Source organism: Pestalotiopsis fici, assembly GCF_000516985.1.
Source record: "Pestalotiopsis fici W106-1 unplaced genomic scaffold PFICI_Scf_8, whole genome shotgun sequence".
NCBI classification, from domain to species: Eukaryota; Fungi; Ascomycota; class Sordariomycetes; order Amphisphaeriales; family Sporocadaceae; genus Pestalotiopsis; species Pestalotiopsis fici.
Genome location: NW_006917098.1, coordinates 920,097 through 941,353, shown reverse-complemented (window position 1 = coordinate 941,353; position 21,257 = coordinate 920,097). Strand labels below are relative to the sequence as shown.

Here is a 21,257-nt window from a genome sequence, read left to right as displayed (position 1 = left end):
TATAGGACTTGACTATTGCGCCGAACCAGTCCTTTTTGGTAGAGAATTGGACCCTGTAGGAACCCCAAGGCCGACTAGGTACGAGGTTCTCACTATGGGTATGCCAAGTAATGTCGGGTCAAAAAAGGCCTACGAAGAAATCAAGGGAAAGGCAAGGGAGCCGATCAAAAGACGGCAGGACTTTCGTGGCACATGGCAGTAGATTGAAAACCTGATTTTAATCCCCGCGGGCTTTTACCGCCAGCAATTTGGGACCCTTGACGGATGCATGAATCCCCATCTCACTGGGGTATTCATTCAATTTCTCCTCGCCCTGGCTTCTTTCGAACACCCCGTTTATATCTAGGCCATGTTGGCTGTTCGAATCTCCATGATTCCAAAGAGCCAAGTCAGGACAGGGCTTTGGCAGATATCTTGCTTCCTTTGCCATCGAGACCGGGCTTGCCAGATACGCCGACAGGAGGATGACCTCTGAAGTCGGGGCTATTTTAACGAGTTCTCCATTTTCTGGTTAAATGGGAGTCTAGAGGGTTATTCTGCGACACGGAAGACATTGTTGATGAGATATTGTGAAATGTCGTGCATTTCCAATCAGCAAAACTCCCATGTAGTTCAGCATGAAGTATTGAACTGCGAACGAAATTGGATGTCATAACAGAATGCACCATGCCACGGAAAGAACACAATTGGAAAGAATGTGTATTGTAGCTGCGTGAAGTGCTGGCAAACAAGCGCACTCGCAAAAGAAACGCTAGTTTTAGGTTTTTTTGTTTCAATTTTTTCTAAAATAAAACGCGTCCTTAAACGACCGGTATCAGCCACCTACAACTCATCGTTACCATAGCCCGACCTCAATATAACTAACTCCTTTATGACGATCCTTGGCGCTACTCTAGTCATCAATATCGTCCTCGTGGATATTAAGCGTCTCTGCGATGAGCTTCTTCTGATCATCGTCGGCGCCTTCAAAATGCCTTGCAAACTCGATCCTCTTGTATTCATCGACTGTATCGGCGATTGCCTTGATATTATCATTCTTGTTGTTAATAAGCCACATAATGTCATCTAAATCCCTGTGTTTCAATCTCTTGAACTTGGATTTCGCAATCTCACCGACCTTGACGACTTTGTAGTTGTTGATAATCTCGGTGGCCAGAGAGGGGGTGTTTCATCGCCTCCTAAAGCACAGAAAAACAGGCGTTAGATATGGTTTGGCTCAGACAAGTAATGTTTCCGTCCAGACGTACCTTGGACAAAAACATCTATGTCAACTTGCTGCTCATCGATCTTAACAAATAGGCGGGCAGTGCCGGAAGCACCCATTAATTTGCCCGGGCGTCGAATACTAGATGGGAAGAGTCAGCATCGTACCGCCGTGACATGTAACAGGATGGAATTGTGTACTTTGGGTCGTCCTTGACTACGTCAATCAAGTTCGCGGAGTTGACACTAATAGCCATGTCGCCATCGTGGGTTTCACGTCCATCTATGCCGTATAGCTGCATTGCAATACCATCCATTAGACCGTAGTCGATAGACTTACTTCCGAGTAGTTTTACAAGGTAGTCAATACCCTTGTACACCTGGTCGCTAGAGGCCGTCTCCGCCTCCTCTTCAAGCTCATCTAACTCACCAAGGTTGTATTCGTCTCCACGACGATGAAGTGCAGCTCCTGCCTGCAGTTAAACTCGTAGGTAGGTAGAAGACATGACTGGGGCTTCTTTCAAACTCACAAGCTTCACAGGCTCATCTGTGTTGCCAGAGGCCACTGCTCATTTGTCATCGCTAAGAGGCATTACGGCGCCTCATGCCGATTGCGCAAAGCTGACAGCGATAAATAAAAAAAAGAGGCGAATCTCATCACGGAAATGAACGCTCAAGTACGTTCCTCAGAGGTTTTAAGTGTTTCTTTGTAGCAATGCCGGTGGCCATTACTGCTTGATTCACAGCCAAAAGCATCAAGAATGGCAGTTTTGATATTGGAATATTGTATAACAATTGATACATTACGAATTTTATTACAAAGATCCCTCTGGCGAAAGGATTCAGGAAGAATGCACTCCATGTTTTGCAAAGCCACGTGACCGAGCTGTCGATGTCCTGTTGAAGACACTGTTTAGAGTATCATGGAACAGTGAAAAGTCTTGTGGAAGATCTTACGGAATATCAGATTCTGCTATTCGGTTGTGAGGAAACGGCAAATTCCCTTGGCGCATATAAAGATCAGCGACAATGTATTCAAGAGCTGCATTGACATCATCTTGGGGGCGGTTTCATCGATCCTCCTGCGGCTCAAATATTCTCAGCCGCCCAACAGATATTGTCCAACTCGGACATTTACAGGATAATTGTCGCAAACATTATATCGAGGCTGACTCCCCGAGCCATGACACGACATGCGATTCAATATGATGTAGTGCTAAGAGTGCGTTAGTCAACATGATATGACAGGCATGGTATGGTGGCGCGATGACGAATATCATGTAACAGACGGGGATATAAAAATAAGATTCCTGCGTTTGCCGTCCAATATGTGTTGCAGGTCAAGAAGAGAAAACGGCAACTGTGGTTTTGCGTGCAAGATCGCCAGCTTTGACTTCTATTTTTATTTTAAATTTACTTGTTGAATGTATCCATGTCCAACTACTAACTAGGCTAGTTCTTAGTGCGAGGCTTCACATTTTGTTCAGCTGATGCAGTGGTGTGGTGCGACACTAATACGTGGACAAGAAAGCCCGAGTCACCAATACTACAGTGTTACTGTCCCGACGGTTGGGGGGGGGGGGGGGGGGGGGGGGCTTTGGAAGGCACAGCAGCTGGGCACACGCTATGCTTAGGTATGCGCCCGGGGACTAGTACGCCGCTTTGCTTACATACCAAATCATTCACCCCACTTCGTTTTCGCATACCTTCTCAATGATGCCAAATTGATTTCTTTGCTGCGCTGTTCCTTTGCACATATCCAAGGCACCGACGCGTACAACCCATCTATAAGCCTGATTGCTATAGTCTTTGGCCATTTCTGCAGGATACCTAAGATTTCGTCCCTTTTGACATCTTTCGCGTTACGGATACCCAACAACTGAGCCCACGATGGAACAAGGCTGCACGGGCGATCAACTCGCGAGCCATGATGGTCGAGGCATAGACGAGATGGCACTGGCAACCAAGCTGCTGGAAGATGCCGGTATCACGTGTTGCATAGTTGGAAGCAAGGCCTTATTTTACTACGGCGCTGCTCCTGTTTCAAGTGTAGGCTACCCAGTCTTGCTCTAATAACCAGATATGATGTTTAACAATTAGCAGGGTTGGTACTTGTGCGTGCCAAATGATTGTTTCTCAAAGGCCGCTGCTTTATTTAATGATCTTGGCGATATCTATGAGCCGGCGCCCAACATTCTGCCACAGCTCAAGTCGCTGTTGCACACCTACCCACGATTCAAGCCCGCCGGCATCATAAACAGGCACAGGTTTGGCAACCTCTACCGTTAAGGATCAACTGACAAAATGTAACTTCCATGTTCGGCAAAGCATCGCAAATGAGAAATAGAACAATTTGTGGGAAAAAAGAAAAAGAAAAAATATTTCTGTTGTTGGATAGGACACAGGTAGATTATCTAAGCCTTAGAACTCGACATTGCCAACCTCATTGTCCTCGAACTGCAACCTTGTAACCTAGAACCAAAATGGGTAATTGGATCGCATTAGTGCTCGAGCACTTTTCTTCCAGCTCGTTTTATGAAAGGAAGCTCTTAACTAGGCATTACATTAATATTATACGTCAATACATAATGTGTATTAAGTTGTTCATAGTCATTGAATCAAATCGGTGTGACAGATTGTTGTTCCTCTCATAGGTTGTGTCCGTTTCATTGGGATGCGTGACATCACTGTAAGGATTGTCTTGGTATGAATCCTTTGCGGCGTAGCATCCTTTCTACTGCGGGGATCCAACGGTATTCTTGGCCGTGGTGAAGGTTGAAATATACTTGGCTCCATAAGCGAAAAAAAAAAGGGATGTGGTTGGCATAACGCCAAGGGATTTAACATTAAAGCCAAGCTTAAATTCCATAGGTCAGCTTGAACCAACTGCATATCCTCCAGCTTGACACAAATGCAAATCATCACCAACAACATGAGTAAGTCGCCATCGATCGCTGCCAAGGGCAAATGACGCAATTACACAACAACGTTGGTAGTTGTGATAAATTGATAGTGCGACCCATGCTGAGTCCTCAGGACTCAATGCCACAGTGAAACTTTTGCTACCATATTACATACAGCACAAAATACAGCCAGCCGTTCAACAACTAGTATCACTATGAAGGTCCAGTTGCTTACTTTATCATCGACACTTTTGTTGTCAACAGCCGCTGCTTGGAACCCTAGCCAGCGAGACTGTTCTGACAGCCCCTTGTGTTTCAAATCGTTCATATGGTGCGATGGGTACAACGGAGATGGCTGCTTCTTGCCTGAAGGAGCTTACCCTGCCGTCGCTAACCCGAAGAATTCTCACTATGTCCTTCTGCTGGAGGACATGAACTACACCGTATCCTGGCAAGTAGATGCCAAGAACCGAGAAACGCCGGTACAGGTCGTGTGGCAGATCGCAGACGGAGAGAGATGGGAAACCAGTAAGTGAGCTCAGAAGTCGGGCGCCTCCATAGTAGAGATGGCTGAAAGTCTCATGCGAAAATGTAGATACCACAGAGTCCCAGGTCGTCTTCAACCCGTCCAAGATTATCCAGTCAATGCAACAAACGGAGTTTGCCGGATACAAGGCAATGATAGACGCCTCGAACGTTCTCACCATCAGCCAGCCTGACCTTACGAGCAAGGAGAACTACCCTGATATCCCAGGCTATACTCCATACGACATGTCGGATCAATTCATCATCGGAAGCCCCTCGATCAAAAGGTTCCTCGACGCTCAGAAAGGCATAGGGCACCAAGACGAGGAGAAGAAATGGAAACTTGGAGTAGGTATAGGTGTTGGTCTCGGAGTGCCCATCCTGATGGCTTTGACTGCGTTGGGAACTTGGTTCAGCGTGAAGAAAAGCGTCGCGAAGCGTGGTTCAAATTCGAAGCCAATTTAGGTAGAGAGAGATACACACTGGGCACGGCCCAGTTCGAAAACGATCCCAAGAACGAAGAGGTGTGGTGATATTGATGTTACAGAGAGGAGGTCTAGCTACAGCTGCCAATGTTGTTGTTTTTACCCCTTATCCAGCGGTAGATTAGCGCCTTCCAGCTTGAGAGTTGTCTCTAGAGCTGTTGGAAGGATTATGAGACAAAGGAAAGCTTTTTATTTAGTTATTTATATCACAGTCACTACAGTGTAGAAAATACCCGAGTATTCTTGAGGTAAATTCTTCAAAAGCCTCACATAAACCGCATGATGACACAGGCATGTGACAACGTGAGATATAGATGAAAAATGATATTCGACAAGTCAAACAGACTATTTGATAACAAAAGAACGCACACAGTAAGAGGGAAAGAAAAACAAACATCCTGAGACTTCTTCACCTGCACTCCACTTCAAGTTGTCCGTACTTGTATTACTCGCAGTCGACCCAAGCATCGCAGAAGCCCATGCCTCCGCATGTTCTGTGTTGCACGCATTTGTTGTTGTCCTTGGTGCACTATTACAACGGGGGAGATTTAGTCAACCAGGTGGCAAAGAAGGTTATTTGTGGTATTGCTCACACTGCCGTTCTCGCAGTCGCCCAGCTCACCACTGGAGTCCCAGCAGGTGTTGGTGCGCTCGGCGCACCACTTTGAACATGAAAAGCGTTAGTCAGCCTTTGTGAAGTTTCTCTCTGGCAGAAAAGGAGGCAGAAAACATACCCCGTCGGTCTCGCGACGCTCGAGGCCGCGGTCTTCAATCTGCTTGGCAGCGCTTGCGCTTGCGACAAGGGCGGCCAGTGTGGCGGACACAAGGAAGGTCTTGAACAGCATGGTGATGGTAGTATTGAGCTAAAAGGCGAGGAAGTGACAATAAAATTTGATAAATGTGTGAATAGTATCTATCCAATCGTAAGTGCGATATCGTGTTTGTTGCTGTGGTGCAATTTGAGATTCTCATATCTTTTATATAGTTTTCTCTCTACAACCGTGCCTTTGCATGTCGCAACAGTCCCATCATCAATCCAGACTTTCCAAAAATACAACATCTCAACTTGGCCATGACGATCTATGAGGTCAATCCCAGATCACCTGAAATCCTCGTGCTTCTCAATCCAGGCATTCATTCAATATATCATAAGAGAAAAAGCCACCTGGGTGTGCATTCCTTCCTCACCATCATTCACTTTCGTTCATTACTGTTGGTCCCTTCGAAGAGAAAATGCATTTGAGGCCGTCCTGAATGACTTCAAATCTGATAACCGAACAGTGTAAGATTAACGTTACTTTTGACGTCACTGGCAAGGGGCCTACATTGCTTCTTGGCCAACATAACGGCAACTGTGTTGGTCCCCCATGCCATTCCGTGCAGGATCAAGTCTGGGCAGCTACCGTAGGCCAGTCATACGATTTTATGATTAAACTTTCTCTGAATTTGAATGCGTGTAGTAGGACGAAAATAGCACTGCTATAATCTCCTACTCCATGGATTTCGATCCAGGAGAGGATGATGGCTGGAATTATTGTATACGCCGCGGTTCAACACACAAGAGGCTGTCATAGTGGCGATCGTAACATATGTATTCAATTTTGTATGACATGATCTTCAGGACTGTGTCTTGATTGAAATATTGCCGAATACCATCAGGAGGCAAAAATGTTGTCATTATGCCATGACTCTGTCACGGCCAATATTCCTACTATGCCGCCGAGACATTGCGCCTTCTTCCTACGAAATAAATCCCATGAAGTCATCGAGGTACGTTTCTTCTTGTTGTTTGAGACTATAAGACGTCCATAAATCACGCGTCTAGAAGGGAAAGAGGACCGCATATTCAACCACACATTCAACCACATATTGAACTGCACACTCAACCGCACTTTCTCTTTGCCTTCTGTATCCCACAAATCTCCCTCTCGAACTTCTAATCAACTTACCAACTTCAGTATGGCTGAGGCATTTGGAGTCATCACTGGCCTTCTAGGCGTCTGGCAATTTGCCGAAGACCATTTCCCCGCGGATGAGACACCTGCGTCAAACTACCGCGTCACCGTCGGCCTCGAAGGATTTGATGCCAATGGCCAAACGCTCACAAATGCTAAGGGGGAAATTGAGACCATCAAGACCTACAATGTTCAGCATGAGTTGATTGGCTCAGGAGGCGGTCTCACCGTCGGCGATGGAGAAGATGACCAGTTCGGCGACATCAAGGTTGACCAAGAGGGGAACTCCCAGTCCATATGGACTGAATTCTGTAAGTGAGAGTCGGATAAAAGTCATATCATATTGCGGTGACTGATTTCTCACTTTACTATTTCAGTTGCTGGAGATGATGCCATTTGCATTGCTGCTATCACAACCACCATGGAAGAGGGCACTAAATGGGGGTGGACTGGTGACTGGGGCTACTGGTGCGGACTCAACTGGTAAGCCCTGACTTTCCCAAAGGGTCATGAGATGACGAGTACTGATTGCCGCAATGTCACAGGTTCCCAAGTGGATATAGGCTAAAAAACGACCAGGGCGTGGTTGATGCGTAAGTTTAGAATTCTCTAGAAAGCATTTTGCGTATGCCCCCATCCGCAAAACTAATTTGCAACGCTAGCTCTCCCAGGTGTACTTGGATAGACAAGGACCACAGCGAAGATCTCAAAGCGGCCGCAATCGGGATCAATTGGAGCGAACTCGGGGCCACCGAAGGCCAAAAGACGCCTAGTCAAAGCGAGTTGCTGAAGAAATGCGGTGACAAAATGCAGGCGTGGCCCGAGGACGGCGGTAAACAGATGCTGCCAGTAAACGACAAGAAGAAGCGGTCGTCTTCCGTGTTCCGACGCTCCCAGCGTTCCGACGACCGCCTCATCGTCAGCAGACTCAACCACAACGCCACCGAGGTCTGCGACTCGTGGTCCTCCTGGGGCCCTGACTTTGTCTCGGAGCAGGAAGGCATTTATTGCAACATGGAGACCCACGAGGCTATCCCTCTTTGCAACGCAGATAAGACGGTCGACTGCTTTGACCTGAACACATCCCACGGCCCTGCCATGGTCCGTCGAAACGGCAAGAGAAGCCCTCGAAACCCCTCTCAAGTTGTTACCTGGGCTTAAGTTTAGGGGGCAGATTCTAAATCTGGCCTCTTTACTCACAAGCTGCCAGGAAATGTATTTTAAACGGTGTTGGTTCAGGTATTCAATGGCGTGCTTGTCGCAATGGAAGGGATTTTTGCTTTTTGCTACATTCATTTTATTTTGCTACTTTCATTTTATCTCAAATTTAAAAAAATATAAGTTGATAGTTCTGTGCGCATATCTTCGCTGTGTAATGCCATCGCACGTCGTTGTTAATGCCATTGCAAGTATTGCTTGGTATTTATGCTGTAAAGCTATTCTGTCAAACTTGGTTCAATTCTTGTAACAGTTCCAAGGGTGAAATGCCAATGACGGCAGCACGGCGTTATGCAGCACCAGTGAGGTCTTGGCCTTTGAGGATTCAGCGTCCATTTGTAGTATTAGTGCACCGTGAATAGCAGCCGGAATGTATAGACCATGAAATGGATTGAGTTGGTGGTGGTTTGGTTGCAGAACATCGGCCACGTGGATCAGATAATGCCTCATTAGGGTGCTCACATTAATACCCCCAAAGGTTGCTGTACTAAATTTGTCGCTCAGTGAAAGGGTCAAGTTGGATGGATCCGATATCCATTGCAGCCGAATGCCATACCCGCCAGACGATATGCTTCTCTTCTCGCGTTTAGCGAACGCATCTGGCTTCTCTTCTCGCGTTTAGCGAACGCATCTGGCTTCTCATCGCATCGGACTTTGCGTGCCTTGCATGTCAAGCATCTGTTGGCTCGTCAGCGACGGGAGGACGGCCGAGGTGGAAAGTCCAAGAAAGGCACCCTGTACTGCAACCATATACGTACTTTGTGAACGTGATGACACGTTGTTTTAGCTGACTGCGCATAGCAATCCCGAATCGAACCCCTGATCGGATGTAATTGAGCAGTCGTCGTCTCGTATTATCATCTACGATGTTGGGTCTCTGAGTGCGTGACACACATTCTCTCCTTGAATGTAATCCGGTAGTTATCTTTGGCATTTGGCTTGTCGGCCTGCGTGCCTCGTTGTTGTTGTTGTTTGAGCTCATCATGGTGGCCGCCCGGGTTATTGCTCAAAAGCTTCCATCGCGGTGTAGATTGATGGTAACGAATGTTGAAAACCGCTGATTTTAAAGGTCGTCGGAAGCAATTCTCTCATGGATTCGATGACGATAACTTCGCATATATACCGTGACCCCCCTAAACCAAGAGCAAGTCCTCCAATGAGACTGAGCGCGACTTGATATCTTCTTGAAGGTTCCCTTTGTAAACCATCAATTCGTGTATATAAACCTGCCCGAGGTAGATATATTTCCATAGTTGCCTTTTAATCTTGCCATCAGTTGTCTCAACTCGTCGCAGCATGACCGGAGCTTGCATGCCAAGCAATATTTTCACTTCATCGCCTATCCTCAGCCCTTTAGGCCCCAAGCCGAGAAGCCCGTTTTTAGTAAGGAAAAGTTGTCTGTTTCGGCAAGTATCGGCACGAGTTTGAAGATAAAATGTCCGTTCAGAAGGGTCCGTTGACGGTGGCATTGCGCAAAACTTGCCTGCCGTCACAGTGAGGTGTACAAGCGCGTCGCGGGACAGCGATGTTCCCGGGAAACTTGATTCGGGAAATCGAGAGCGCTTCTCGATTGCAAAATCTGCAATTCCTTGCCACTTCGCGAACAATTTGTCGCAATTGAAATCTCTCTGTGTAGTACTGACTCCATCAGAGTCAGAAAGTCGCTCAGCCTCGACGACTGCGCTGCCCAAATGTTTCACAGCTTGAACAAGTAGAGTGTAGACATCATCTTCTTTGCATCCCGGGCTAAAACGATTTCGTAGCGCTTCGTTCTTGTCGATTGCAATCACATTTGATAAGCCATCCGCTGCAGCAAAATTATCCTCTGGGTAGGAAAATCCTGTCCAGAATGGGGCTTGATAAAGGCCGTGCCTTATAGACCCTGTACTCATGAAAGCCGGACACCAGCTTGGCAAGTAGTCTTCAATGTTGTCGGAAGGTAGATGTGAGTCATCTCGATTGAGTTCGCGAGCAAACTCTGCTAGGGCTATGACTGATAATTTGCGGTGAAGTCGGATATGCCTGCGGGCAAACTCGATGCTCAAAAGCGATGGGGTCTGATCGTAGTCCGGAATGATGAGGGCATCCCTGTTATCGACAAGGCCCAAGAAGGCAAAGACTTTGTCACGGGGATCTGTCGCGCGTCGACCACGAAACAAGTAGACGAGACTTAAGAGGTCCGCCGAGTTGTTCCATTGAGTGGTGTCACTTGAGCTCTTTGCATATGTGACCAATTTACAATCGAGGTTGGCACGCCAGGCTTTGCGTGCCACTTGTAGCGACTGGAATTCGGCCAAGTGGGATTTTCTGAGTGAAAATGGAGACGAACTCATCGGGCTGTGTTCAGGCTGTGCCTCCAAGGTTGAGTCCAGCAGTGTTTTACGATGCGTGCTGCCACCAATGGCATCAATCAGAGCGCAAAAATGTTCCCAGTCCAAAGTGCTGCAGCCGCACTGCATTTCGACGGCGCGGGCTCGGACCAGCTCCTGTACGACCCAGGCTCGCGTCCACCACGATCTTCGAAGGAGGGAACGTACCACATGGAGCAATCCGACGTGAACCAGTTCAGATTGAACCCGTTGTTGTTTGCCCGGGAACATGTGGACCTTCGTATCCCTAATAGCGTGGCGCAGACCCCACGGCTCACTATTGCCCAACCAGACAACAACCTTGGATGCCTTGGAGTAGATGTGACCCATCAAGAGAACCTGTGAGCCTCTTTCCTCGATGTCATTCTGGTTGATCGAAAGAGCATCAATCCACAGCATCCGAGGTTCCCTTTCCCGTCGGAGATGTAGCAGTGCCTCGTGCAAAGAATTCGAAACCTCGAACGGCTTTCCATTTACCCGGATGTATTTTTCAAGATCGAAAGAACCCCATGCATAGGAGAGAGCCTCGAACTCCGGACAGAGCGGATCATAGAGGTCGACGGTCATGAAAGAGCATCTCAGCGCCACGTTATCTCGCCCTGGAAGTAGCTTGATGAGCCGGACTCTGGTTTCAATCGCTTCGTACTGTTCTCCTGTCAATGATTCGGTCGAGCCATACACGAGCGCATTGGCTGCGGAGACTCTGCGTATTTCGTCCAACGTGATCTCTTTACTCTCTTTGTAGAAGTTTCGGATCAAAGGCTCGAGAATAATGGCAAAATGCTGAGAGAAACCCAGGACCTCTTTTATGTTGTTCTTGTATGGCTTATACCCTGCAAGGTCGAGAACGTCCAAGGTCTTGGATATCCACGCACTAAGACCACGGGAAAGGTAGTTGTTTCCATGAACTAGAAGCGATCGCCATACCAGCAGACAGTCAGCAAGTCTATCTGCGGCAGTCGAGTTGAAGAAGACCCAGAAGCATCGCGAAAGTCGCGCTCGCGCTGTGAGATAACCAGGAATGTGTTGACAAGATGACTCAATCGTGTGCGCCGCAAGTCCCAGATCCTCCACTGCCTCTCTGACTGCTACGCCGAAGAGCCTCCAGGCCTTGATGCTGATGGGAACGATTAGCATTTCAACCACACTGGATACGACCAAAGACACTAGTGAGGCAAGCGATGCAGCCAATGGGCCTATGTGCAGCTGCCAAACGTCCAGCTCGCTTCGTGTCCCTTCTGCAATGGACTCTTGGACCGGCTGAAAGGTCCCCGCAACAGACGCAGCTACTGAAGTGATAGCTTCTATCAGAGGCAGTCTCTGCATAAGCCGTAGCCTCCGACGAGTTCTTCGAATCATCCTGCGAGAGAATCGACGAACGATCAGGTCGAAGTTGAGCACCCCGATGAAGAAGTAAAGCACGGCCAGAACAACTACAAATTGCATGCCAAGGCAAGTGTAGATTGTTCCAACAAACCAGGCCTTGCAGGTGAAGACCGTGATGGTCCACAGCAACGCGCCGGGCTCCTGGGCGTGTGCCATGATGGGCGAACTTGACAAGTTGTAATACAGGTAAAGAGAAGTTGAAGCAAACCAACGGGTCTTTGTTATATGGCGGTCAACGACCTCTTAGACCAGCACGTGACTGACTAATAGGGGGGAAATATCGTGCTCCACATAGTGCATCGTGACATTTAACGGTTTCATGGCTATGATGCGGGTAGCCTAAAGTCAAACAACTTTATCACTGCGTGATTTTAGTGATCACATGCCTCCTCATCTCGCTATTAAATCCTCAGGCTGCTAGTTAAGCTAGACTCTGCTTGCCATAACTCACAGGGCACGGTACGGGGTAAAGTTAGTTGTGTAAAGATGGATGCCCCATTGAAGCTAGGTACACCGACTTCCAGTTGCAAGTCTCCACACGGTTCCAGCGAAATCCCACCAAAATCCACCGTTTCTGCACATTTATATCAAGGTATTATAGATAAATTCTCCAAAATCAGGAAGCTCCATAGATATATAAGGCATTTCCAACCATTATCATGAATTATTAATTTTATTGATGATACAAAGGTGTCTTATATATAATCTGTATTCAACCATATCGCATCGCCCACCGAACTTCAAAATAGCACCCGTGCGCAGGCTTATGACCACCTGGGCAGTTAGTGCCAGTGGCCGTCAACAATTGGGAGGGCCACAAGCTAGCCACCTGTGGCTGCCCCGGCCCTTATGCATCACTCGAACTGTAATAACGAGCCACAACCTTGTCTTTTTATTTATTCTTGTGTTGCCCCTTGCACTCATGCCTCTTTTCGTCAAGCACGGCTTTGTATCTTTTACTATTTTCTCCCTTCGTTGGATGCAGAATTAGCTGCACAAGAGCGAGTTGAGGGAAGAGCAGTCTCGCCTGGTGGCAACGTTTGCTCGTGTTGCCATCATGGAGTTGCCATCATGGTCTGGCCATAGATGTAACAGATATTCGTGCTGTCCAATATATCGCAGCGTAACAATTGAAGTCGCGGTTGCAGATCTTGACGTGCTGCGAGAAGTCTGTCGCGGAGGGGTCCTTGCGCGTATACCTGTACGTGACTTCACCTGTACAAGTCATCCCGTATGTGCATTCGCATTCGTCGCTGCCGTGTTATAGTCGCAATGCCATGTCAGTAGCCTATAGAAAAGAACGTTCCGCGCATGCATTTCATAACTGTTGAACCTGCTGTATAGGTCAAAGGAAGGCGTCGGACGACACGGACACAATTGAAAGCATGTTGCAGTATGCTGAGTTGGTCACAACTAGATCAATACTTGCCAGCATCCGAATCCGGATAAAGAGCAAAGTGATCAAAGTGGTCAAATGCATTGAAGGTCTCCTCTTCCAGATGTATCTGCTAATTAACCTCCTTTGCCCCAGATCCAAAAGGGCAACGGACACGACGGAACTCAGAAACATGCAAGAAAAAAAAAGGACCATTTGAAAGCGCTCAAGCTAATTGTTCTCGAGACCCATGGCCACCAGTTTATCAAGTGAATGTAACTGGTAAGTGCTAGGCACATAGTTGAATCGCCATGTAGCCAAACTTGGAGCTTCGGCGACTTTTGCTTGGCTATGAGTATATACCCATTGAATATAGATATGGTAGACACGGCCAGCCAAGAGAATATTTCAAACGCGGCGACTCAATGTACGACACGACAGCTATAAAAGTCTTGACGCGATCGATGCCATTGGCTCAATAACAATCGTAAAGAAGGGGTAAGGCAAAGAATTGTACATGTCGCGGCCACAAGAGCAATATGCAGTATTGAGGGCCGGGTCATCCTGGCAGATATCTGTCAGGTTGGAGTCTGCGCAGATCAGCTAGAATGATACGACAAACAGATGTTCTAGGTTAGACCACTGGAGTTCGCGTTTCCCAAGATACAATTCATTGACTCGAAAATACCCGAACAGATTCCTGACACGGCACTTCAGCTTTGAATGGCGCTGACTGGCTGATCTAAATCGCAAGGTCTGTAAGTTTTGTGTGGACAGGAGAATCCCGAGGCCAGTTTACAGAGATACTCGATGGAATGCTATCTCATATCAACCAAGAGACTCACGAAGTATGAGAAATGACAAGTCACAGTAGAGAGCAGGTGGTGGGAGTTCTCGGTGCAAATAATTTACGTTGAGAATCTCTATGTACCGGAACAAATCTCGTCTCGCGATACGATACATGAGTAAATATATTCGCAGGTTCAAACGCCAATAAAAAGCCTGAGAAGCTTCAGTCATGTCAACAGGGACGGCGATTGTCAATAAAACATCAATATCACAGTCCGTGGCCCGATAAATAGAGCCTACGAAATGTGGCCATCTGGGTTTGAACGATCGGCAAAAATTTCAACAAATATCAATCATTGTTTACGACTAACGCAGGGAATCTGGTTTCGTGTTTGGGTGGCCGGACGGGTCGGTGTTTCTCTGCTCCGTTTGTAGCCCCGACATCAGGGCGTGGCATCTCGAACCGCAGAAATACAGGCAACCTGCGCTCGAGTAGGAGGATTAGCAAATATCCACTTGTTTCTTTTGTACTTATGTTGAAAAAGCCATATTGAAGTGGTCCTGGTTAGAGCACCGCTGGAAAAAGATATTTACTTCCTTACCCAGATTACATCGTCTTTGGCCAAAACCGATTGCCCATGAATATGTAGTAGTAAAGCATATTTGATGTCCCTCCAGGTAGAATGTGTATGTAAACAAATTTTGCAAAATTGTGAAATCCCACTCCTATGAATTAACTCACGCCCACACACTGTCGGGGCAACCATGGTCATCAAGCCGCCACCGGGCTGGCGTCGTCGTATTTAGCACCATCCCATCTCTGTTTGCACCATATTTTTCCTTGACCTTGGAGTTTTCATTTTCTGTCCAAATTTTCAACATCTTCCCAACTACTCGCACATAAACTCGATTGTGCACACATCTTCCATTTCTGAACCATCACCACTCAACGCCACTTGGAACTACCCCAGAGCCTTTACCAAAACTATCACAGTCATATCCCCATTTCCCTCAGATTCTGCTACTTGACCTTGGTCTTGTTTACATTCTCTGTCCAAGTCTTGGGGATAACTTTCCAAGTACTTACGCACAAGTTCAACCTCGCACACATCTCCCATTCTTGGTAGTCATCACCAGACTCGACTTGAGCATACATTCCACAAAATGTCTCGCGAGTTTATTCCAGCACTCCCTCACTGCCATTCCCACCCGCGGTCCATCCAGCAGTTCTCGAGATTCGCCCGGATCACCCGCTCCGACCCCAAAGTCTTGAACCACGCAGTCTTCACGCACCCTATCGGTTTCGGGAACGCCAATGACCGCAAGGACTGGCGCGTGGCCAGTGGGTTCCTCAACGACAGACATGCCACCTTCATGGAGTTCTACACGCACGCCATGGAAATGATCAAAAACGAGGGCAAAACAACTGTTTTCGGCGTCGTCACCTACTGGAATGACCCTATGGAGGATTTCATCAAACCTTTCCACAAGGCCAGGAAGCCCAACGGAAAACCATGGAATAAGCGTTCTTGGTACTGGAGCGATAACTGCAAGCGCCACGGCCTCGGCATCGCCGTTTGCAAGATGCCCAAGGGCCAACCCGGCTTCCGCGTCATCATGTACGACATGGATCACAACGAACTGGCATCACACACCTTGGAACCCAACACGGGCGATGAGGACCGCGACCGCCTCATCAGAGACAAGCGTAACTGGCGCACCATTCTCAGCTCCTTCGCCGATTATGCCATGAAGGACGACTTGATTGAGTTCTGGCAGGCCGGCAACCCCCAGCTGCTCACCAGGAGCCACGAGATCTCCGGAAGCGACCCCGACTCGGTTTCAAGCTCTTGCGCTTGGCTGTGGGACATGGTCAAAGGACTCGGCCCCAGCGTTGATGCCGATGACGAGGAGATGATCAAATGTAAGTTTCCTTCTCTTTTTATCTTTTCTCTCTTAGTTTTCTCTCTCCTGCGCCCTTTCTTCCCTTTTTTTCTTTCTTATTTTCTTTTGGCAAGATATTCTAGAAAGATTTGCCTTGCCCCTCAGATTCCTAGGACAGTACTATGGGGTCACGGGATACCTTGAAAGGGATTCCACGGGTACCTGCCTACCTAGCATCTTACTAGTTGAACTTAATCAACGCAACACTCTAACTACACGGCAATTCTGCCATTGCTGCACTTTCTTTTTCAACCTTCGAGTGGTTGATATCACTTCTCGCCTTCCATCCAAGCTAACGTATTTCGATTGGCAGGGGGTTACCACAAGCCGGCAATGATAGTGGTGGTCAATGACGCAGTCGACAACAACAAGGAAGACTCAGACGAGGAGGACTCTGACGAGGATGAGGAGACGGACGAGGACGAGGAGATGGAGGAGGACGAGGAGATGGAGGAGGACGAGAAGATAAAAGAGGAGACTGACCTCGCTTAAATGGGCCAAACCTGAGTCTAAAAAGAGACAAAACGGGCAGGGGCAAGACTCTGGAGAAAGTGCCCGACTCCTCTAGCTCGGACGTGCAGGACAACGAGGACTGGGAGGAGGATTGAGATCACCCCCAAGAGGGATTTTGTATGACCACGGAAACAGGAATGCTTTTTGGGACAACCGGCACAGGCGTTTGGATTTGGAGAGAATTTCTTTTTGTTAATTGTTTTTGTGCTTTTGAAGATATACCCGTTGGTGGAGAGATACCCCATGATGGAGGATACCCCTTGTCGGAGAGATACTCGTCTTACGAAGAAGACAAGCTTCATAGAGTTGAAGAAACGACATAAAATCATGGCAAGATGACCACAGTGACTACGGCAAATCCCATTTGACCTGCTTCTTTTTCTATTTCTTTCTTACACCGACCTTCGTCACTAATTTCGCCAATCGCTGCTCACTTTGGTGACTTGAAAATATGTCCTGACTGCCTTGTTGTTAAGAGCAATACGTCCAGTGTGGCACAACAGAGCTGCTGACTTATTCCGCCGCCAGAGTCAAGGCCCCACCTTTTGACGGCGTCTTGCGCCCGGCAACGGCCCGTATGTACGGACCTGGAGCTTGGATCATTCCGGGACACCTAACACGACATAACTCTCATTTTTCCTCCTTATAGCTTTATCTAGTATTCTCGCATGTAATAGGAACAAGATCATTGAAAGAGTACTGAAACCCGTACACTTGGTTTCGACTGGTGCAATGAATTTCTTGGCTGCTTGATTCGTGATTCGGAGCTCCGTTAAGTCCGATGCATAGGTTGAGCGCCGAGGACACCGAGGCGGCGAATTACGCGTCTATACCATGTAGTGTGCAAGGCACTTTCCGTGCTGGGAGCTTGATCCGGGCTGCCGAAAGTTATCTTATATTGCTATACTGCCACAAGCATTGTGTTCGAGTCGTAAAGCTAAGGGGAATCCGTCTTGGCGTTGTGAGCATTATTACATGTAAGCACATGTGAGAGTGGCAATCTTGCTAATGCTTTCAGGAACTCAATGACAGAGCCTAGCAGCGAGGCCAAGTCCGAAGTAATATATTATAAAGAATCATTTAGGTCTCTAATTGTTTTTTTTTATTGATATGTGCTCATGCAATTCCAATATATTGGCCTGCAAGATCTCGATCATAGTTTTTAGGGATGAAACTGCTACTATCAGGTTTGGCGGGCCTGGTAGCCGCACAGTCTGTGCAAGCTGCACTCTACGACACAATCGTTCAGACAAGATATGGTGGAATTCAGGGCTATCCCGCATTTAATGCCAGTCCAGTGGGTGTCGATCTACAGAATTGGGCTGAAATCACTGTTTGGAAAGGTATTCCATATGCCGCTTCGACTGCTGGTCAGAATCGCTTCAGACAGCCCCAGCGGCGTTCGCCCTGGAACACGACTTTGGACGCAAAGGAGTTCGGAGACACTTGCCCCGGAGAAGTGACGAATCCGGAATATACATTCAGCGAGGATTGCCTCAATCTTAACATATGGAGCGTGGCAAATTCCAGCGATGCCAAGCTTCCTGTGGTCTTATGGAGTCACCCAGCTTTATCTACTTCTCGAGACGCCTTGTTTGATGGAGGTGGAATGGCTGACAAGGGTGTGGTTCTTGTCAATTATAATTACCGACAAGATGCATTCGGGTGGCTGGCTCATCCACAGCTCTCGGAAGAATTTGAGAAAGAGACGGGAAGCAACAGCTCTGGCAATTGGGCCATGTTGGACCAATTTGCGGCCCTGGCATGGGTCCATGAGAATATCGAGGCTTTTGGCGGAGACCCCAACCATATCACTGTCCAGGGACAGTCTGCCGGAGCAGCTGCCACATATCATATCTTGAACAGTCCTCTCACCAAAGGCCAATTTGTCGGCGCCATTATCGAAAGCGGAGTTCGCGACCCCCATGACCCAGAGAAGCTCGCAGACGGCTACATTACGCTAGATGATGCCCTGAGCTCCGGCATCGAGTACCTGACGGCCCAAAATGTCACAACAATCGACGAGCTGCGCGAAATACCTTGGGAAACACTGGCTGCAGGTGATACGGGATCTCCTGGAGGGCCCGGTAGTGGCGGCGGCGGCGGTGGTGGTGGTGGTGGTGGAGGAGGTAGTGGACCACCAGGAGGGGCCATTGGTGGCGGCTTTTCAGCCAATCTGGATTACTATGCTGTTCCTGACACCTACCTCAACACGCTGATCAAGGGGCTCGCAAGTGATGTTCCTGTAATAACGGGAAATGCAAGAGACGAAAATGGCGCTACATATGGTCTCAACATCACCCTTGCTGCCTATCTGGAATTCATAAACGAGACGTACGAAGGCGAGTGGGCAGACAGATTCCGCGAGCTATATCCGGCAAACGACTCGGCCACAGCCTCCACGGCTGAGAATCAGCAGTGGATCGACCGCTCCAAGGTCGGTACCTGGCTGTGGTCCCGCCTGCGCACTTCTAATTCCAGCATTGCCAGCCCCATATACAACTATTTGTGGGATCATGCACCGCCCGGGCAGAACAGGGGCGCGTACCACGAGTCAGAAATCAACTACGTATTGAACAACCTGTATGCTACAGACCTGCCCTGGGAGGCTGTAGACTATTCTATTGCCACTGAGATGAACAGTTACTGGGTCAACTTCATTAAGACTGGCAATCCCAACGGAGCTGGCACAACACAGTGGAACCCGGTCAGTGACGAAAAGATTGTACAAGAACTAGGTGACGGTTGGGGAACTATTCCAGTCGCATCAGAAAATGCGGTTGAGCTGCTCCAAGGATGGTTTGAATCTCTTCCGCCTTATTAGAGGCAGTGGTTCCTGCATAAGACGGAATAAAGCTGCGGACTTTTGTATGAATTCGTCCTTTAGTGCTTGAATTCATTTTCTCTTGGACTGAAATGCACTGGTTAGCACGTTGGCGATTTCTTAAAATTGGAAAGTCTACCTGCTAAGTAGAACAAAGAACTCACTGTTTGGACCCCTTTGTAGACCCAATTGACCTGCCTCAAACAAAGACCACTGGAATTAGGGAGCCCGCTAGGCGGTATTAGTTTTATCCTTTGTCCTCCAAATGTCTGTGACAGTCTGCGCAACAATACGCCACTTCTCCATCATTGACTTCCCCCCACCCAGGACTTCAAAGTATTGTTGTTATTCCGTGGTGTAATTTGAATCATGGCCGGTCTACCAAAAGTCCCTGGTCCCAGGTTGTTGCCTTTTGACTTCAATGAGGACAGAGATGACCTCGAATTCATTGAGTTTCTAGGAAAAGGCATCCACGCACACGTATGGAAGGTGCGAATAAACCAGAGGGAGTATGCACTCAAGATTGTAAGTATTCTCATTGATTCAAGTTGTTTAATCCATTAAAGAAGCTAATAACCAAGACAGTTTCCTTTTTGGAAACATGACGAGGAGCCTATCCTGCGTGGTCTCAAGGTTAGCGAACGAGAGAGTCTGGGGTATTTTGATCCCTTCTCTTGTGAGTGCCGGGCATACGCTCGGTTGAAGGAGAATGGAATAGAGGAATACGCCGTCAAATGCCACGGTTACATCTTATTGAGGAAGAAACTCCAGGAACAACTCAAGGAGAAAGACCATCACGACTGGAAAGAGGTGTGGGGTTGGAAGAGGAAATGGGCGAGGATGCCGCTTCGATCGCTCGTCAAAGATTTCGTTGAAGCCGACTTTAAAGCCATCGAGCGCGCCATGTGTACAGATAGTATATCGTATGACGACTACCAAGATATGCTCATTTCATTGAGTATGAAAGACTGCGCCACTGGTACACGCCTCGTACGTGCGATGAAGTCTTTACACCGAAGTGGCATCCTGGTCCGAGATCTACATAACGAAAACGTGGCACATGGCAAGTTTCTAGACTTCAGCTCTGCATGGACATCTCCACATCCATGTTTTACCCCTGACATGCTCTATGCCAATAGGAACAATGGATTGGCATGGAGTGACCTCAGCGTTGCGGATGGATGGGCCATTGATCACCTTGTTGATGAGTGGAACGAACGACTTGGTCAAACGGCTGGGCGGATTCCGATTCGCATGATTCGCAATTACAACTATCTGATGAAGGTGCGATCCCAAGATCGTTTCAATCGGCATACTTACGGCGTCCGATGTCCAGCTGAAATGCATAATTGGTCGGCTGAAGACAAAAGGAGATGGAAGCAGCTTTGTCAACAGTCCTAACAATAGATTCCTGTTAGTCTTTATCTTTCTTTATTATTCAATGACGAACCAGGCTCCAGGGTGTATTGCCTTTAATCCTTCGGTAGAGTTTGACAATGGCTGTATTTCTTAATCTCAACTTTACTCCAAAAATGACAGGAATTGAAAAGAACAAGGGAACAAGAGCCCATTGAATTTATTGTAGACTGTCCGTTGATCATGCTGCGTACAATCACTGCGGCGTCAGCTTTTAAGTCACAGTCCCCCATGAAGATCGGGGCAGTCTAAATTCTACGACACCAGAATCGTCCATCAAATCCAAGATAAGTTCGAATCTCACATCCCTTGAAGAGATAGTCAGAGCTTAAGTCTTAAAAATACAAGCTTC

General features: G+C 47.8%; 8 protein-coding genes across 8 annotated transcripts; 5 read left to right on the top strand and 3 right to left on the bottom strand.

Annotated features, from left to right (window-relative positions):
* Positions 1-892: 892 nt before the first annotated feature.
* Positions 893-1,932, bottom strand: PFICI_10978 (uncharacterized protein; the record flags this gene model as incomplete). Its single annotated transcript, XM_007839559.1, has 4 exons — positions 893-1,125; positions 1,248-1,345; positions 1,405-1,676; positions 1,885-1,932. The coding sequence occupies 4 exons, from the start codon at positions 1,930-1,932 to the stop codon at positions 893-895; spliced, it is 651 nt and encodes a 216-aa protein (XP_007837750.1).
* A 2,389-nt stretch (positions 1,933-4,321) lies between these two features.
* Positions 4,322-5,096, top strand: PFICI_10977 (uncharacterized protein; the record flags this gene model as incomplete). The annotated part of the gene is made up of 2 exons (XM_007839558.1): positions 4,322-4,634; positions 4,702-5,096. The coding sequence occupies 2 exons, from the start codon at positions 4,322-4,324 to the stop codon at positions 5,094-5,096; spliced, it is 708 nt and encodes a 235-aa protein (XP_007837749.1).
* Positions 5,097-5,561: 465 nt separating this feature from the next.
* On the bottom strand, positions 5,562-5,961 carry PFICI_10976 (uncharacterized protein; the record flags this gene model as incomplete). Its single annotated transcript, XM_007839557.1, has 3 exons — positions 5,562-5,645; positions 5,710-5,778; positions 5,851-5,961. 3 exons carry the CDS (start codon positions 5,959-5,961, stop codon positions 5,562-5,564), a joined length of 264 nt encoding a protein of 87 aa, XP_007837748.1.
* Positions 5,962-7,075: 1,114 nt separating this feature from the next.
* Positions 7,076-8,232, top strand: PFICI_10975 (uncharacterized protein; the record flags this gene model as incomplete). The annotated part of the gene is made up of 4 exons (XM_007839556.1): positions 7,076-7,382; positions 7,449-7,554; positions 7,617-7,664; positions 7,743-8,232. The coding sequence occupies 4 exons, from the start codon at positions 7,076-7,078 to the stop codon at positions 8,230-8,232; spliced, it is 951 nt and encodes a 316-aa protein (XP_007837747.1).
* Positions 8,233-9,422: 1,190 nt separating this feature from the next.
* On the bottom strand, positions 9,423-12,200 carry PFICI_10974 (uncharacterized protein; the record flags this gene model as incomplete). Its single annotated transcript, XM_007839555.1, has 1 exon — positions 9,423-12,200. One exon carries the CDS (start codon positions 12,198-12,200, stop codon positions 9,423-9,425), a length of 2,778 nt encoding a protein of 925 aa, XP_007837746.1.
* A 3,172-nt stretch (positions 12,201-15,372) lies between these two features.
* On the top strand, positions 15,373-16,644 carry PFICI_10973 (uncharacterized protein; the record flags this gene model as incomplete). Its single annotated transcript, XM_007839554.1, has 2 exons — positions 15,373-16,132; positions 16,466-16,644. The coding sequence occupies 2 exons, from the start codon at positions 15,373-15,375 to the stop codon at positions 16,642-16,644; spliced, it is 939 nt and encodes a 312-aa protein (XP_007837745.1).
* Positions 16,645-17,833: 1,189 nt separating this feature from the next.
* Positions 17,834-19,489, top strand: PFICI_10972 (uncharacterized protein; the record flags this gene model as incomplete). The annotated part of the gene is made up of 1 exon (XM_007839553.1): positions 17,834-19,489. One exon carries the CDS (start codon positions 17,834-17,836, stop codon positions 19,487-19,489), a length of 1,656 nt encoding a protein of 551 aa, XP_007837744.1.
* A 369-nt stretch (positions 19,490-19,858) lies between these two features.
* PFICI_10971 (uncharacterized protein) lies at positions 19,859-20,890 on the top strand (the record flags this gene model as incomplete). The annotated part of the gene is made up of 2 exons (XM_007839552.1): positions 19,859-20,014; positions 20,075-20,890. The coding sequence occupies 2 exons, from the start codon at positions 19,859-19,861 to the stop codon at positions 20,888-20,890; spliced, it is 972 nt and encodes a 323-aa protein (XP_007837743.1).
* Between the last annotated feature and the right edge of the window lie 367 nt (positions 20,891-21,257).